The 18,523-nt window shown below is 55.6% G+C and overlaps 1 protein-coding gene across 3 annotated transcripts in view; it reads left to right on the top strand.

Moving 5' to 3' along the window:
- TBX4 (T-box transcription factor 4) overlaps positions 1-18,523 on the top strand; it is a 32,922-nt gene that overhangs the window by 10,477 nt on the left and 3,922 nt on the right. For all 3 annotated transcript variants that reach the window (XM_025281161.3, XM_025281159.3, XM_025281160.3), the window contains 5 exons: positions 3,235-3,354; positions 4,914-5,061; positions 16,099-16,251; positions 17,196-17,284; positions 17,411-17,646. In XM_025281161.3, coding sequence (XP_025136946.1) covers positions 3,235-3,354; positions 4,914-5,061; positions 16,099-16,251; positions 17,196-17,284; positions 17,411-17,646 — 746 coding nt within the window. The remainder of the gene's footprint in view (positions 1-3,234; positions 3,355-4,913; positions 5,062-16,098; positions 16,252-17,195; positions 17,285-17,410; positions 17,647-18,523) is intronic.

An 18,523-nucleotide genomic window follows, 5' to 3' on the forward strand; every position in this document is an offset into this window, starting at 1 on the left:
AGTTCAGATGGTTTCATCTGTGGTTTCATCTGTTGCAACAGAGAGGACCTGTACAGTACAGGGGGGGGCCCAGGGCAAGTCGCGGCTCCCAGGCCAGCCTGGCCCCTGTGGCCTGAGTCCTGCCCTTCTGGGGCACACTCCCATGCCAGGCCTCTGGGCTCCAAGCTCAGCCCCTCTGGAACCGAAGGGCAGATGCCATCAGCTGGGGCAGGAGGCTGGCAGGCTGGTGTGCCTCACTTTCTTCCTTCGCCTTTTGTACACAGCAGGCCCTTTATCCTTCTGGAGCCCCTTAGGTGGGGAGATGAGGGGGCCCAGGGTCCCCAGTGCCTGCGTCCTCCATGGTCCAGAAACAGCCACCACACCGGACCCTCAGAGAGATGAAGATACCTGTTTCCACGAAGGCAGGGGTGCTCACTGAGCCTGGGCCTGCTCATCCTGGAGCAGAGGACCTTTGAATCCGCCCTGAGACCACCTACCTCATCCTCCCTTCTGACTTCTGAGGGCTGCTGCCCTCGGAAGAGGGGAAAGGGAGGCAGAGCCTAGGAGACACCTTCCTGCCCTGCCCCAACTCACTCAGAACCTCCTGAAGGCTATTATCAGCTGGGAACCCAGTCCACATCCAGCTTCCAGGAGAGGCCAAATCACAGGACAGCGGCCCCAGGCCTTGAGCAGCTGAGCACAGGCTGCTCGCCTGCCTCCTAAAAAGTACCAGTCATGTTAGTCTGGCCTCCTGAGCTGCTGAGATGAACTGTAGTAGGGAGGGACTTCCCTGGCGGTCCAGGGGTGAAGACTTCACCTTCCGATGCGGAGGGTATGGGTTTGATCCCTAGTTGAGGAGCTGGGATCCCACATGCCTTGGGGCCAAAAAACCACAACATAAAACAGAAACAATATTGTAACAAATTCAATAAAGACATCAAGAAAATCTTTTAAAATATGTGGTAGGGAGTAGAAGGGGAAAAATAGGATCTAGCACCCCGCTGCCCGCCGCCACCAACCTAGATTATAAAGACTATGGCAGTGGCTGCCCGCTTTGTGGTCACCGGCCGGGGGGGGGGGGGGTGGGGGGAGGCCGGGTCTGTCCTCTGCTGTTGCCACCTGGAGTGATTGCAGGAGAAACAGGCCAAGTACAGGGCCCTGATGCCAGGAGAGCCCCAAGTCATTCTGTGGCTGTTTCTGTAGCCCTTGCAACATGGTAGCCTGCAGGGGACAGGATTCTTGGCCTTTCCCCAGGGAGTGGGGGGAGCTGAGGCAAGTGCCGCCTCTCTCCCTCCCCTTCAGTCTCAGGCCCAGCCGGGGGAGAGGCTGGGCCAGGAACCAGGGGGGTGCAGGCTCCAGCTGCGCCCCCAGGGTTGGGCAAGGGGCTGGTAAGCAGGAGGCAGGGTTGGGTCCCCGAGTCCTCTGGCTCTGCCCATTCCTGGAGAGGGGGTGGGGTGGACATTCGAAAATGCTTTCAGTTGACATCTGAGACAAATTCTTCCACACAGTTTATAAGTCCCTAGACTTGCAGCGAGAACTTCCCTCCTCCCTTCAGGCACGCACACATGCACGCATGTGCACTCCACCGGGTCCGCAAACTCATGTGCTCGGGCACACACGGGGTCACGCCACTCCCGCACCCCGGGCCCCTGGCAAGGCTCTCAAGGGCCCGTCCTTCAGCCAGGGAGGGTGCAGAGGCCAGGGCACCCTCCGCTTCAGGGTCCTGGGCTTGCTGTAGGGTCTGCAGGCTTGGGGGCGGGCCTTGATCCCTTCTGGAAGCCCTGTGTCGAGGTAAGCTGGTTCCACGTTGATGCAATGGAAGACTCTGGTCATCTGTTCGTGAGGCGCTTAGGACAGCTTCTCTTGAGGGTCCCTGTGCTGTCTCTTGGCTTCGTGAAAGCCAGAGGTCCCCTGTTGGCTTTCCCAGAGTGGACCGCCTGGGCACTCTACTGGCTCTGGGGATCTGGGTCCCAGTTGCCTCGGTTTGTCCTGCTGGATTTGAATCCTGCCTCTCTCGGAGACATCTTTGTAAAAGGTCAGCTAGGAAGCGTGCCAGGTTCTGATGAGGACCGTGAGGAAGTTCCCCTCTGGGGAAGTCCAGGGTCAGGGACCTGGTGACTGGGGGAGGGATAGCCCACAGGTATGTATACATGTTGTTGTAGGTGTGGGTGTGCTGAGCGGTCCGACGTAGTGGCCCTCTCCAAAACGTCCCCTGAGCCTCAGGGTCCTGGACAGTTTCAGCATGGACTGCAGGAACTGGAAGACTTTCTTTTTGATGAGCCTGTTTTCATGGAGGTCGGTCATACCACCGGTCTTCAGAGGAAGGAGAGCAGTCAGGGTCAGTGGTAAGAGCCAAAAGTGGACTCGTTCAATCCACCCAGCAACCTATGAGATGGGTGTATTGATAACGTCCCCACTTTGGAGTGGAGAAGGAAATGGCAACCCACTCCAGTATTCTTGCCTGGAGAACTCCATGGATGAAGGAGCCTGGTGGGCTATAAGCCATAGGGTCACAAAGAGTCAGACATGACTGAGCGATGAACGCTTTCACTTTCTTTCACCACTTTAGAGATAGGGAAACCAAGGTGTAAAAACATCCAAGCCAGTTGCCCAAGGCATCGTGGTTTGTCAGTGGTGGGGCCAGCTGTGGACTGCGGCAGGGTGGTTCTAGAAAACCCTGCTCTTCTCCTCAAGGTTCCTGGACTGACCTTCCCTGAGACCCAGCTAGTGTGCACAGGCCCAGACCAGGCATTCACAGGGATAAACACCTCTTCTCCACACACAGCAGGCATCCAGAGACCCCACAGCACTCTCCTGCAAGTTAGTTTGAGGCTGGGGGTTTGTTTCCATAGAGACATGACCCAGAGGTGGCATCTCATGGACCGTAAAGGAAGCTGCCAGGGATTCCCAGGTCTTCTGCTCTGGTCCCCTGGAATGACCCCCTGGAACTTCTGTTGTGTATGGATGACAGACAGGAGGGAGATGAAGGCAGCCTGGTTGGTGTTGAAGTCCTGAGCAGGGTCTCTGTGCTTCAGCTGCTCACAGCCACAGTCTGACAACTGCAGGGGTTCAGAGGAGCGGCTTGTGCAGCCCTTTCCTTGTAGGGGAGGTGGGAGGGGCCAGCCAGAGAGGGAAGCGGTTTACACAAGATCACGAAGCTCCGACTGGAGCCAAGATCTCGCCTGCCTGCTCTGTGCCGTCCCTCCCTCCCGGTGCTCTGTCCCCGCCCCTGCCTCACCCCTCCGCTTCCCCCAGGAGGATGTTCCCCAGCTACAAGGTAAAAGTCACGGGCATGAACCCCAAGACCAAGTACATCCTGCTGATCGACATCGTCCCAGCGGATGACCACCGCTACAAGTTCTGTGACAACAAATGGTAAGAACTCGGGACCCTCACGTCACCCGCCTTCCCACTCATGCACACTCGTCCCCTGCCTGCCGTGTGGTCTGGGGACTCACCAGTTAGTCCCAATGACTGGCCAGATCCGCAGGCTCAGGCACCGGGCTTGCCGAAGCCACAGGGTCGTCTGCACACCTGCTGCAGATGGGGCGGGGGCTGGAGTGAAAACGAGCCACAGTGTTTGGGTGTCTGATGGATCTCAAGGGTCTGCGCTCTCCCCACGGCTGTGGACACCCAAGGGTGGGTGACTGGGCTGTGGGGTGATGCTTGAGCCCCAGCGCTGGGCGGGTTTAGGCTCTGACAGGGCTGTGCTGGAGGTGGGGGTACAGCAGAAGGTAAGAGCCATTTTCCTTGGGGGCCTTGACAGTCCATACTTAGATCCTGGGCTGTGAATCTCTCTCCTGTCTCTCCACCCCCTTGCTCCTGCTTTTTTTTTATTCTTGTGCTGTGTTTTTGTTTTTTTTTTAAGTAATTTTTATTGGAGTGCAGCTGCTTTACGATGTTGTGTTAGTTTCCACTGTGGAGCAAACTGAGCCAGCCAGACATACACATCTATCCCCTCCCTTTGGACTTCCTTCCTGTTCAGGTCGCCAGAGTACAGTAGAGTTCCCGGTGCCACACAGCATATTCTCATTCATTATCGGTTTTACATATAGCACCAGTAGGGTATAGGTATCACCCCCAATCTCCCAGTTCCTCCCACCCCCACCCACCCCAGGACCCTCCCTCTTAAGCTGCATGTCCACCATCCAAGGAGAGCAGGCAGGTTAAAGGCCGAACCCAAGCTGGGACCCAGTAAATGAAGGCGGTTTTTTCTGGGCCATCCTGTTCATGTTCCCCGTCTGCCCCTGGAGCCTAGGACAGTTCCCGAGGAGAAAGAGGGAGGGATGAATGAATCCGCAGCCCAGCATGTGAGCGCGGCTGTGTGGGGTAAGAAGGTCGCAGAACCCGAGCCCAGGAGGCCAAGTTTGGTGGCCGGGTCCTGCCAAGAGCTCGGTTCTGTTCTCTCTCTGGGCTGGTTTAGCACTCAGGGCAGATTCTCCCTGAGCGGACAGCTACCAGTTAACTTCTCACCATTGTTTTGGGGGCAAGCAGTTTGAAAATCGTCTCTGTTGTCTGAGAAGCTACCTCCAAATAATGTTATTTCTAACATGTAAAAAGTGTAAATACAGCCCAGACACGGAAGTGCCTAAATCTCCCCATGACACACTTGTGATTAGCCCCTTCAAATAAACCATCACGTTTCTCTACAATTTCCCTTTCTCTCTCTACTGCAGTGAGATACGGGAGGTTCAGGACAGCTGTCCCTCCCAGCACCGTCTCCTCTGCCTCCCCGCCTTTTACCCCCAAAGCCCTAAATGGACCGTGCGGTCAGCACCAGCAGTGATGTGGTTCTGGAGAATTTGCTTTTGTGGGGTGCGAGACAGGTTCAGGCCTCTGGGGATTTGCTTTTGTGGGGTGGAAGACAGGAAATCTGGGCTCTCCAAGACCGCAGGGCAATCACCAGCCGCGGCTTCTCCACGCTCTGTTGGCAGGATGGTGGCAGGGAAGGCTGAGCCGGCCATGCCTGGACGGCTGTACGTGCACCCGGATTCTCCTGCCACGGGGGCCCACTGGATGCGGCAGCTGGTCTCCTTCCAGAAGCTGAAGCTGACGAACAACCACCTGGACCCCTTCGGGCATGTAAGCAGGGGGCTGCCTGGCCTCAAGTGTGGGTGCTGGGGCAGGGAGGTGGGGCGCTCAGAGGTGCTCATCTGGAGAATCCATTCTCAGGACCCAGTCCCAGGCGGGTTTATGGGCCAGAGCACAGGGTCTGAGTTCCACAGTAAGCATCCTTCCCCTGGCACTTACTGGCTGGGTAACTTGGGGCAAGTTTTTTAGCCTTTTTGCACCTTAGTTTCCTTGTCCAGAACATGGGGATGACCAGGTGAAAATTAAATGAGATTATGCATAAGGCATGTGGCGTCTAAGAGGCTCTAAATGAATGTCAACTATGATGGTTTCCCTTTACCATTGTAATGAATCTGCCTGCAATGTGGGAGACATGGGTTCAATCCCTGGGTCGGGAAGATCCCCTGTAGAAGGGGATGGCCACCCACTCCAGTATTCTTGCCTGGAGAATCCCACAGACAGAGGAGCCTGGTGGGCTATAGCCTATGGGGTCGCAAAGAGTCGGACACATGACTGAGTAACACTTGATGACAAGGACGACATGGATGGACCCACATCTCACAAATCTCAGCTTCCAGTTTCCCCAAATCTGGCCTTGCTGGGGCCTAAGACCAGGAGATTGTCTTGAGAAAGAGTCACCGATGAGTTCAGAAGCCTCATCCCTGGCATCTGCCTGGCCCCGCAGCCGCCTGCCCTGGAAAGGCAGGCCTCGCACTGGCTCCTGTGTCAGCCCCTTCCTGGCCTTGCCCAGGGCTGGCTCTCATAAGAGCAACTCTGAAACCCCAGGGATGCTGCTGCTGACGCCCCGTCCAGGCTGCTGAAGCTCATTCTTTCCCCAGTCTGGCCCTGGCAGGCCCACAAAAAGCTCTTTATGTGGAAATGTTTAGCTCATACGTGTGGCAAACAGAAGCCTGGGGACCCAGTATCATCTGCCAGGGAGCAAGCCTCGCCCCTCTAGGTTACGCATGGTTACCCTGGAGACACAGGGTGGGGTGTTGATGGAGTGGGTGCCGTCGGCTCCTGGATGCGGTTGCCCCGGCTGCACACTCATAACATCTGTGCGGGGCATGGTGCGGGAAGCAGGGGTGGGGGGCATGCAGGCACGTGCCTCTTTTACGCCTCAGTTCTGTTTCTGGGGAGCTGTATGCAAATCAGCACTCTGTGAATCATAGCTCCTTATGGAGAATGCCAGAGATGCGTCCTTTCTGGTTGATGGGTGTGTAATTGGCAAGCAGCAGCTGCTGCTGCTGCTAAGTCACTTCAGTCGCGTCCGACTCTGTGCGACCCCATAGATGGCAGCCCACCAGGCTTCCCCGTCCCTGGGATTCTCCAGGCAAGAACACTGGAGTGGGTTGCCATTTCCTTCTCCAATGCATGAAAGTGAAAAGTGAAAGTGAAGTCGCTCAGTCGTGCCTGACTCTTCGCGACCCCATGGACTGCAGCCCACCAGGCTCCTCCATCCATGGGATTTTCCAGGCAAGAGTACTGGAGTGGGGTGCCGTTGCCTTCTCCATGTCAAGCGGCTCTTGGTTCTAATTTTCTCAGAGTCTGTTCAGTTCTCTTCCGAGTCATCAGCAATCGATAAACCAACAATTAGGAGAATGCTTAGTTAATATGATCAACTCCTAACTTGTCTGTTTTGCAAGCAGCATGGGGTTTTCCCACACAGGGCAGGCAGATGCTGTTGGGTGTGTGGGCCCCGGGGACATGCGCCCCTGCAGCCTTCCACAGGGGCGTCAACAGGCTGCCCTCCAAGGGGAAGGGTCAGCCAAGCCCCCACCTCTCAGATCACAGGGTCTTTTATGACCAAGGGCCAGAGAGACTGACGTTCTGGCCAAGACTCTGCTCGTGATCAGCTCCTCTCTGGCCTCCTCTGCTTGGCCAGGCTCTGGGATCAACCTCGAAAGATTAGCGAGAGCCTCCATGGTGGGAGGTAGGGAGCCACGTCTCTGCCCACAACTGCACGCACTCACACACTCACACACACAACCCAGGGACCGCCCACTGGGGTGGACAGAGCTGGGCGGGAGGTGGATCCTTGGGTGAGTGACCAGAAATACCCAGGGATCAAAGCTCTGGTGAGAGTTTTAGATACACAGGTCGCTCTCATGGTTCCCAGCTGCAGGAATGTCTCTGAGGACCCTTTCACCTCCCTAGACCCCTGCAGAGAGGGCCAGGGAAGGGAGTCAGGTGGTTAAAAAGTGGGGCTTTTTTGGAAGCAGGAGGGTGTGAGCCGGCTTTCGTTGCCCAGCAGTAGGTTTCTCACCCTGGCTTGCTGCTTCAGTGGCTCCTCTGGGGTCCCGAAAGGGTTTGCAGTGGTCTTGAGCAGCCAGTGGGGCTGGCTTGGTGGGCTTGTGATGTTGGGGGTGGCTATACTCGCCACACCAGCCTGGGGCCCTCCTCTCCTCGGCTGGGGGGCTATTCCCTGTACTAACTCAGCTTCCTCCCCGGAGGGTTGGGGTGTAGAGTATCTTCCTTCTCCCCACCCCCACGTTTTCCCAACACGTGCAGTCTGTTGGTTACTGCACCCTCTGTGAGGCTGGAGGGGCTCATGAAGACAAGGCACTTGTCTCAGGAGCTGGGAGTAACAGAGATGGACCCCTGCCTTCTGATGCCTAGGCCTGTGCTCCTTTGGCTTCTCCCCCCATCTTTCGGTAGCCAGGGCTCCAGCTGTCAGATCTTCAGCAATCTAGAGCATCACTGGAGAGGGCGCAGCCTCTGGCCCTGCAGGGAATGGCTGTGGAGGATGAGCTAACTTCTTAGACATATCAAGGCAAAGTGGCCCATTTGAGCCTTGGCTTTCTGCCCCTTGGTCTGTGCCAACTGGAGCAGTGAGCTCTCCAAGTCACCCTTCTTGGCTTCTCAGTGCAGGAACCTGGGAAAAAGCCATCTTGTACTGTGAACCTGCCCCTGACAAGTCCTCCCACACAGCTCACCTCCACACTTTGCCATTTTTCCTAAAAGCTTCCAAACCTCAAGGAGCTTTCTCCAGCCAGGTGGACGGTGGACTCCCCATTCAGGATCTCAGAGACATCAGCAGCTGTCTCCCACGTGCCACCCAACCACCCAGGAGAAGGGTCCAGGGTCCAGGAGCCCCTCAGGACACGTGTTCAGAAAAGATAGGATTGGCTTCTGATTAGAAAACTCCTGTGGGTTTTTGCTGTGAGTCCAGGAAAGCCCTCTGTTCTTGAGGGGTAGAGTCAGGGTGTGACCTTTAGGTTCTGGGCATAAGCAGGCAGCAGGGGCGAAAAGGGTTGGGGGCCTGGGACCAGGCTGCTCCAGGTCAGCTTCACAGCTGTGGCTCTGCTGGCTAAGAAGACACCTGCCTACCTCGCCTCCTGCTCACTGCCCCCTGTCCCCAGCAGGGTCCTGTGCCAGGTGACCACGGGATGGGAAGAGAAGTTGCTCCGAGCACTTGAGGAGAGCCTTGCTAGGCTGGGGCCTGCATCCTGCAGTGGAAGGTGGAGATGGCTGACACCTGGATCTTGCTTTTCTCCTAATCTGGAGTCAGGGAGGGGATGGCTGCATGGGGTATGTGTGTGTGTGTGTGTGTGTTTAGGGAGATGGCCATCTTCACCATCTCCTGTGTCTTGCTTTTCTCCTAATCTGGAGGCAGGGAGGGGATGGCTGCATGGGTGTGTGTGTGTGTGTGTGTGTGTGTGTGTGTGTGTGTGTGTGTGTGTGTGTTTAGGGAGATGGCCATCTTCACCACCTCCTGTGTGGCTGTGTGTGTTTGTAAGGAGATAGCCATCTTCACCACCTCCTGTGTCTTGCTTTTCGCCTAATCTGGAGGCAGGGAGGGGATGGCTGCGTGGGGTTTGTGTGTGTGTGTATAGGGAGATGGCCATCTTCACCACCTCCTGTGTGTGTGTGTGCGTGTGTGTGTGCGTGTGTGTGTGTGTGTGTGTGTGTGTGTAGGGAGATGGCCATCTTCACCACCTCCTGTGTCTTGCTTTTCTCCTAATCTGGAGGCAGGGAGGGGATGGCTGCGTGGTGGGTGTGTGTGGGTATTTGTGGGTGGGTGTGTGTGTGTGTGTGTGTAGGGAGACAGCCATCTTCTCCACCTCCTCTGTCTCTGGACTCCCACGTTGCCGAGGAGAAAGGTTAGCTTGTGATTGCTCACATAGTCAGTCTGAGCCTTGCAGAGGCTGAGTTAGCCCCAGACTGCAGACGTGGGCTCCCCGGGCCACAGAATGGCACAAGCACCGTCCCCTCAGTCTGCTTCCTCTGCCAGCCGCAGGCCTCTTAGCCTAGTCAGTTACTCCTGAGCCTTGGGATCCAAGCTCAAATGCCACAGCTTCAGGGAGACAGTTTGGGGTCCCCATTATATGCTCTCAGCGCACCACACACTTTTCCATTTGAGTACTTGCCACAGTTATAATTTTATACTTGTTTGTCAACTCTGTTTTTAAATAGGAAATACATTCATATGATTGAAAAATCAATCAGTGAACAAATGAAAAAGGTCTGCAGTGAGACATCTCCCTCCACTGGTTCCCCATCCACCTAGTTTCTTCCAGCTCTGGCCACAAGGAACCAGTGTTACTAATTTCTTTTCTGTGTTTCTTTTTGCACATGCAGGCAGAATACAGCGTCTCAGATCCCTTCTTTTTGACACAGAAGGTACCATGTTGTAAACACTTTGCACCTTGCTATGTAAACCCAGTGTCTCAGAGATCATTTCGTTCATGTAGATCATTTCATCATTCATTCATGCGTCATTCCTTTCACATAGCTGCATAGGATTTCATCCAACGATTGTTCCATTAATCATGTAGCCAGTCCTTATTGAAGGAATTAGATGTTCCCCTGTCTTTGCTGTTTTGATTAAGCTTGTACGTATGTCACTGTATACCTCTGCCAAGTATTCTTTGTGATAAAGTGCCTGTTTGAGGGATATATGGATTTGCAATTTGCCACCCTGTCCTGCATTGGCGTCGCAGCGATGTGTCTTCCCACCATCGCTGTGGCCTCACGAACATGGTGGGAGAGAAAAGTTTTGGATCTTTTCCAGTCTCATGGCTGAAATACAGATATCAGTTTTAGCTTCAGTTTCTATTTCCTTTATTATGAGTAAGCATAAGCATCTTTATATATATATATATCTCCTCTTCTGTGAACGTCTGTCCTTATCCTTTCTCATTCTTAGGTTACTTTTTAAAAAATCACCTATCCATTCTAGAAGCTTTTATAAGCGAGAAAGATTTAGCTCCCATCTGTGATGTCGAGTTGCTTATATGTTTTCCGAGTTTGTCACTTGTCTTTTGAAGGTCCTGCCTGGGGTGGTAATCCTACACAGACGTTTTTGATCGACTGTGTCAGTCTTTTCTCTATGGGTTCTGGATTTTGAGTAATTGAAAAGCCCCGATCCATTCCTTACTTATAAGGGATTTTTCTTGTGTTTTCTTATAGTATTTTATGGATTTATTATTACGTTTAAACCATTGGCCCCTTTTCAGTTTATTCTGGCATCCGATACCAAGTGTGAATCCAACTTTATTTTTTTTTTCTAGAGAGCTATCCAGTGGTCCCAACACCAATAACTGACTGGCCCTCTCCCCTCTCTGGTTTAGGACACTCTCTGGTTCTGTACAGTAAATCCCCTCCTGAATCTGTGTCTGTTCCTATGCCAGCGCTTTAACCGTTGAGACATCATAATAGGTTTTAGTGTCTGGCAGACTCGGTCCTCCCCCATTGCTCTTCTTTTTCAGAGTTTTCTTGGCTGGTCTTGTCTTTTTTTTTTTTTATGAGCTTTAGAATAAGCTTATAGTGTTGAGAAAAAAACTTACTGGTATTTTTGTTAGAATCACTTTAAATTATAAATTTCCTGGGGTGGGGGGGGGAGGTGCATTGATCATGAAGCCTTTCTCTTCACTGAAGTCTGCCTTTTGTCTTTCAAAAGTGTATTCAAGCGTTTTCTTGGAGAGGCCCTTCCCATTTCCTGTCGTCGTGCTTGTTACTGTCATCAATGCAGTCTTTCGTCTGCCACTTTTTCTCACCACTGATTTTTGCTTGATTTTGGATTACCGTGTGACTTTCCCACTAGACGGTAAACCAGGAGTTTTTTTTTTTTTTTTTTTTTTTGCCACCATCGTGTCCTGCTGCCGGGCAGTGTGAATGGCAGTGAGCAGGAGCGAGTGTTACTTCTCTCAGTAACTCAGTAACCTGCCGAAGCGGGGTTTACTTAGAGAAGGCACTTCCTCTGCTGGGAGCTGATGTCCCCGCAAAGCATATGCCAGGGGGGGACCCAGAACTACTGATCTCTTTCTTTTCCTCCCACGTTTGCTGAGCCCTGACGATGTGCCAAGCCTTGCTGGGTGCTTTGGGACACAGACTCCCCACCCAGCTCTGCCCACCCTCCCCGGCCAGGTACAGGGGCAGGTGTGAGCTGAGGCTGGGAGATCAGTGCTGATGCTGGTTCTGCTCCCATCACTGTCTGAGGCTGGGCAGACACCTGCACCCTCTTGAGCCTCAGCTCCTTGTCTGTTACAGTGGGCCGAATACTAACACCTGTTAATACTTTGGGGCTTCCCTGGTGGCTCAGTGGCAAAGAATCCACCTGCTAATTTGGGAGGTGCAAGTTTGATCCCTGGGTCGGGAAGATCCCCTGGAGAAGGAAATGGCAACCCACTCCAGTTGGTGGGCCTTAGTCCACGGGGTTGCAAAGAGTCGAACATGACTTAACAAATGAACAACAGCAACAACAATTAATACTTTACAGGGATGTTGTAAAGCTTAACTGTGTGCTGTGTGGACAGTCCTCAGCACAGGGCCTGGCACAGAGGCTGTGCTCTGTCCACACTGGCTGGCAGAGAAGGCGCCACACCTGCCCTGGGCGTGAGGACTTGGGCCCGCCCGGTCCAGGCCTCTTGAGTCGGCTGACGGGCCGTCCAATTCAGTCCTGGGTTGGGTCTTCTTTGAGCCAATCTTTGGGCCTCTCTGGTCTCAGTTTTGGTTTTCTTCTTCTTTTTAAAACTTTTCTGAGCTGCAGATCCTGTCTCTGTCCCAAACCTCTTTGTGGGGCGGGAGAGGGTAAGAAGGATGATGGAGAAGGTCATCTCAGAAAGTACAAATGTGAGGCAGGAATCAATCTGGTTTTAATATTTGACGGGCAGACGTTAGCCCCACTTGTTGTGTGGCCAGCATTCAGATACCCTGCGCATTCGAGGGGCGACGGGGCCTGGTGGATCCTTGTCTCCCGCCGTGTTTAGTAAAGCTTATCATTAATGACCGAGCTTGTGGTTGAGAGCAGTTCATGCTCTCTCCAGGGCCGTCTGGAGTCTTCTCTGGATCCAGTCTCCCACCAGCTGTGTGTCCTTGGGCACGTCACGTTCCCACTACTCACCTCCTGTTCCTCATCTGTACGATGAGGAGGTGGCACTAGAGTGATCGCTGGGGCCTGCCCTTCCATGCCCTAATGTTCTGTGATTCCAGCGCAGATGAATCTGGGCCTCGTTAAGCCAAGCACGCCATGGTGATCTCTCAAGGAGATGGCTGTTTGGCGCTATCGCAATCGTTAAAATAGAACAGGCTTCTGAATTGTAGCCAGAACATAATGAATCCCATTGCTGTAGAACAGTGATGATGATGGGACCAGCCGTGTAGTGGGGTTTGTTGACGTGGCTGGCCCATTTGGCCCCATGTCCTCTGCAAGAAATATAAATGTGAGACTCTGGCAAAATAGTTTAGTGTGGCGCCCGAGGAACTTCCGAGGAAAGCCAGGTGTGAGTCACCAAGCTGGTTTCCCGTTCTCCCAGGCGGTCAGGGCCGATGCTTCAGCTTGAGTCTGCATTTGTTCAGTGGCTGGAACTTTCTTCCACACACCTGGCCAGGTTCCAGACTGGCAGAATCAGGAAGGGTGTTTGGGACCACATAGTCGAAGGCCTCACTGTACAGATGGGGACCGCGATGACTGGAGGGCGAGTGCTTGCTCAGGACTGGCAGCTGATGGGCAGAGACCCACAGGCACTTCTGGGCCCCTCTTGGCTTCCCTGTGGCTGGGGTTGGGCTCCCCTAGGGGCCCCACCTTCCTTTGCGAGTCTGGCAGTGGCTCTCTCCCCCAGATTTCTCTGCCCGCCTGTCTGGTTCACTCTCCTAGAAGGTGTGTTTGGCAGTGTCTCCACCCTTGTCATTAAGGACCATGTCTGATGGATGGGCTAAGGAGTTTGACCTTTATCCCAAGGGCAAGAGGGAACCATCAAAGGGGGCAATAGGAATAGAAGGGAAGTGGCATGTGAAGTGAAGTCAAGTGTTAGTCTCTCAGTCGTGTCCAGCTCTGCAACCCCATGCTCCTCTGTCATGGGATTCTCCAGTGGGTGGCCATTCCCTTCTCCAGGGGATCTTCCCAACCCAGGGATCGAATCCAGGTCTCCTGCATTGCCAGCAGGTTCTTTATTGTCTGAACCATCAGGGAATCCCAGAAGCCAACTAGTGAGCCTTAAATGTGGCAGGAGTGGTGGTTGGTGGTGGTGGTGGGAAAATGGGAGGCAGATGGAGAAATACAAAGGGCCTTGCCTTCAACCAAGGTGCAGTCTTCCTGGATGAACCAGAAGGTTCTGAACAAGGGAGTGAACTGATCTTTGTTTTACAGGTGGAGTCACAGGGCTTGGTCACTGACCAGACCCGGAGGTGGGGGACAGTGAGGGGCCAGGGGGCCTGGCGATGCCCAGGGCTCTGATGCTTAGGTGGCAGAGGCGCAGGGTGGCTGTGGTCTGTCCCAGGTGGTCCTTACAGCCTCACTGCTTGGGGGCTGCAGCACCTGCTCTGGGTTCTGTCTGCCTCCTGTCTGTGTTCTCCCCTTGGGCCCCCCATCACCCCCACCCCCCACCCAGGCGGGTTGGAGTGACTGAGGCTAGCCCTGCATGCCAGGGGCTGGAGCGTGTAAGTGATCACAGAAGGACTGTCTGTGCACATGTTCAGTCACTACTTTTGCCTGAAACATGCCTTAGAGTTTTTCCTATGGGCAAAGAAAGATGAGGGAGGAGGGGACAGAGAATTTGTGGTTACGGCCCAGGACTTCCTCTTCCCATAACCTGGTCTTGCACTCACTTGTTCCTGCTTTGGAGTAAAGGAGGAGCCTGGAGGTACAAAAGGAATAAAAGATATGGCCCTTTCTCTTGAGTTATAATTTAACCGAAGGGACAAGAAGGAACGGGAAGCCGCTGGAAGCAGCACCATAGCTCAGTAGGCCGTACTGTGGAAAGGAAGCTTCAGAATTGGGAGTTTAGAGCAGGCCTCAGGTAATCTGGGACGACTTCCTGGAAGAGTTGGGCCTAGAAGGTGAGGGAGAATGGGGGCAAAAAGATCAAGACACCAGAGAGAACTACAGGTGCGGAGGTGCGGAGGCAGGAATCCGGCCTCTAGGTCACCTCCCAGGCACTCAGCTGCTGGGTCTCCTGAGACCTTGGCACCACGCGGGGTGACAGAAGAACCTCTGGGGACTGCGCCATGTGTCCCCAGCCCCAGCCACTCTCCCCAGAGCCCCTCCCTGGGCTCCCGGAATGGACAGTCCGGGGAGGCCTCCCTGGCTTCAGCCTCATTCTGAGTGTTTCGCCTGGCAGGCCCCGCATTGGGCAGTGGATTCCCCAGCTGCAGATGGGATCTGGGGCTCGGGGGGCTCTGTGTTTGTCTCAGGAGGCTCTGGAGGTTTGTCACTGAGAGTGGAGCAGGGGAGGGGCCAGTGCAGAAGGTGGAAGAGTTCTTGCTGGAGCCGCCCAGCCAGACCCAGAGGCCAGGGCAGGGCAGAGCCCGCAGCCTGAGTGCCGGACCACCCACTCCCTCAGCTGAGCTTCTCCCTGGGCCGCCTTCCTTCCCAGGGGGTGAGGAGGCCGAGCCCCGCCAGAGGAAGCCAGGCTCTGAACCCTCGCTTGGCAACTCAGTCACTCGGGGGTTAAATCTCCCACTAAGCTTCAGCTGCAGGCCGGTCCCTGGGAACCTGGGGGTGGGGAGAGCCAGCCCAAGAGAGGGGCACTTCCCGGTGGAGAGAAAGGAGCTCCGCCAGGGACCAGCCTCGTCCAGCCAGGAGGGGAGCTGAAGGGTTAACAAAAACCCGTGCGGTGCTGATAAAATGCCCCAAATGCCTGTCCTACCTCCAGTGGGGAGGGTGTCTGGCAAATGTCAACGATAAAAAATACATTTTAATGGCACATGATGCTGCCGCTACCGTGGGGCACGGCCGAAGGAAGAGGCTTTGGGGCCGAAACTACCGTGTGCTGGTCCCAGGGCTCCAGGCTGAGTGTCCCGGGTGCTGGGCCTCTCCCCAGGCACCCGCAAGGGCCAGGGGTGGGGGTGGGGGTGCCCGGGCCTCCGGTCTTCCTCGGCCGTGGTACTGTGAACTTCAGCCCACGATGGCGCTCCCCCGCCCAGGCTGTGGGCTGCCTGGGGCGGGTCTGAAGGCCGGGTGCATCAGGGTGTTCCCAGCCTGTGCTCTGCAAGCCCTCTGCGGATGAAGGGACAGGCGCCCGCCCAGACCAGACAGATCAGAGTTCATCTTCCTTGGCGTCCCCCTCCCCCGTCCTGCAGACTCTGGGCTGAGAAGCAGCTTTCACTGCTGACAGTCGTGAGAGGAGGGGCTGAGCGCCCACCATAGGGCAGGTCCCACATATGTGGGGAGGGGTGAGCCGGAAGAGGCAGCACACAGGGCTGAAGGCTGGGGCTCAAGAGAAGCCCAGGCGTTGCCTGGGGTCACACAGTCAGTGGCACCTGGACTTTTGCCTGCATCTCAACACTGTGTCGAGTCACTGGCGGCCTTTAAACGGTTCCGTCCCCCATTACTACAGTAAAGGGGCTGTCATCTGGGAGGCCCTGGGACCAGGCATTAGTGCTGAAGCAGACAGGCCAACGGGTGCCCCTGAGGTTGAGTTTGGGGCCCAGGGGCCTGGTTCTTCACCCTGCAAGGGAGGTATTTGGACTCTTCTGGGCTCAGTCCCCTGTGGTCAAACCCTGGAGCCTTGGGCGTTCAGGAGAAGGAAATCCAGCCCCGGGCGGCTGGACAAGGCTGAAGACAAGAGGGTGGGGACCTGGAGCTGACAAAATACCCTTCTCTTCCAGATCATCCTCAACTCCATGCACAAGTACCAGCCGCGGCTGCACATCGTGAAGGCCGACGAGAACAACGCTTTTGGCTCCAAAAACACAGCCTTCTGCACCCACGTGTTCCCAGAGACTTCCTTCATCTCTGTGACCTCCTACCAGAATCACAAGGTGCAGCCCACAACCGCCCCCAGCGCAGACACATTTCTGGGCCACCAGGGAGGCAGGCAGTGAAGCCCCAGTGCAAGATGGGCAGGGCAGTCATTTCAGGAACCCGCTCAGTCCTGCAGAGCCATGAGAAATGAAAGACGTGCAGGGGAAGGAGACGAGGCTCCTGATCCCCAGCACAGGGTAGCTGTCTGTGGTCCATGCCGGGGACGGACAGAGGTGGCAACTGGGAATACTGGGAGCGTGGAGCTTGCCTTGTGGCTTCACTGTGGGGCCCTTTTGTTCTGCAGTCTTCTCCCTGGTGGGATTCTGGGCCTGCAGGGAGTAGGGGAGGAGGGTGGGAGAGGAGCCCTTGGGCACTGCCAGCAGCGGGGGAGCAGGTGATTGAGCCATTCAGAAGCCCTTCCCCCCGGCACGCTCCTGGCACATCCTGGCCCACCTCCCGCCCCGGCCCGACCACCCCAGACTGTCTTCTGATCCCCGAATGGGCTATCCCATTTCCTCCTTGCCTGTGCCCAAGCTGCCCTTCCCTGAAGGCTTCTACACCTGTGTTGGGACTGGTTGGGTGTGGGGGAAAGATTTTAGGCAGAAGAGGGACAAGATTGTCCCTCTTGTGTCAGATTGTGTCAGATTGGCGTTTAGGACAGGCAGGCAGAGCCTGATGTGGCAGTTGTGCAGGACGGGGAGATGTGGGTGGGAAGCTGTTACAGGCCCCAGGAGAGAGTGACGAGGGGCTGAATTCAGGAGCGCAGGACATAGAATGGGGGTCTGCCGCTAGGAGAACAGGTAAGAGGTGCGGCGAGAACTTCAAGGCCGGGGAGGCTCCTGCAAGATGCCACTTCCCCAGATGCTGCCCGGGGTTCTGAATGTGCCTGTGCTTGGGGTGGGGGGGCAGGGCCGGCCCAGGCCTCTCTCCCATGACTCCTCTGTGCCTCCTTTCCTGACAGATCACACAGCTGAAAATTGAGAACAACCCTTTCGCCAAGGGCTTCCGGGGCAGTGACGACAGTGACCTGCGTGTGGCCCGGCTGCAGAGGTGGGGGCCGCCCCGGCCAGGGGGCTGGGGCGGGTGGACGGAGTTCAGGCACATGAATGCGGGGACCCTCAAGAGGATCTCCCCTCCCTTCCCATCTCTGGCTGACTGTCTTTCCTTTGCCTCCAGCAAAGAATACCCCGTGATCTCCAAAAGCATCGTGAGGCAGAGGCTCGTCTCGACCCAGCTGTCATCCAAGCCTGACGTCAGCCCCCTGCACGGGGCTCACCAGGCGCTCCAGCACTACCAGTACGAGAACGGGGCTCACATGCAGTTTGCCGCGGCCGAGCCCCAGGACCTTCCCCTCAACACCTTCCCAGCCCAGAGGGACTCCAGCCTCTTCTACCACTGCCTGAAAAGACGAGGTAGCTCACTCCTGGTCTGGATGCCCCGGAGGGTCGGGATGGGGGTGACGCCCTCCCCACAAACACTCCCCACTGCACATGTGAGCATGCGGCCATGCATGGGTGTGGGTGCGCGTACACACTCACACACACACACACACACGCACTGGTTGTTGTGGCCTGGGACAGCGAGCCTAAAGCGTTGGGGACCATGGTCAGGCTCAGTACTTCTTACTTTGCATACAGACAGCTTGTGGCCGGGGTGTCCCCTAGACAAGGATTTTAGGCAGAAGAGGGACAGAGATTGGCATTGAGGACAGGCACGTGGAACCTGCCGCGGCAGCCGTGTGGGACGGGGTGACGGGGAGGGGGTGACGAGGACATAGGCTGTTACAGGCGTCGGGGAGAGAGCAATGGGGGCAGAACTGAGCGCACAGTGGGCGGGGAGCAGAAGCCAGGATCAGAGGGTCTGCCGCAAGCAGTCCCCAGTCCCAGCTGTCCCTTGGCAGCCGCTGCTTTGGGCACCTCCTTGGGGTGGGCAGAGGACAGAGTGAGCCAGGCGCTGCCTCTGGGCATGGGGGAGGCGGAAGCATCCCAGTCCAGAATTTGTCATTTGTAGAAGCGACCTCCACCCTGACCCTGGGAGTCCTGGCTAAGCTTGGAGTCCTGGCCAAGCTCAGTTTCCTCACCCGATCCCGTCAGATCTCCAGAGGCTTCTTGAGAGTGGATGGGGGCTGTTGGGGGATGTAGACTGGGGGCCAGGAAGATAGGCCACGGACCTGTCCGTGCTGGCTTCTTTGTGAGGGAGAGGAGTTCGAGCCAAGAACCAGAACATCTGTGCCCTGGTACAAGGATTCAAGTTTGTCCTCTATAAAATACCAATGATTAGTATTACCGT

This window comes from Bubalus bubalis, chromosome 3 (assembly GCF_019923935.1).
Source record: "Bubalus bubalis isolate 160015118507 breed Murrah chromosome 3, NDDB_SH_1, whole genome shotgun sequence".
NCBI classification, from domain to species: domain Eukaryota; kingdom Metazoa; phylum Chordata; class Mammalia; order Artiodactyla; family Bovidae; genus Bubalus; species Bubalus bubalis.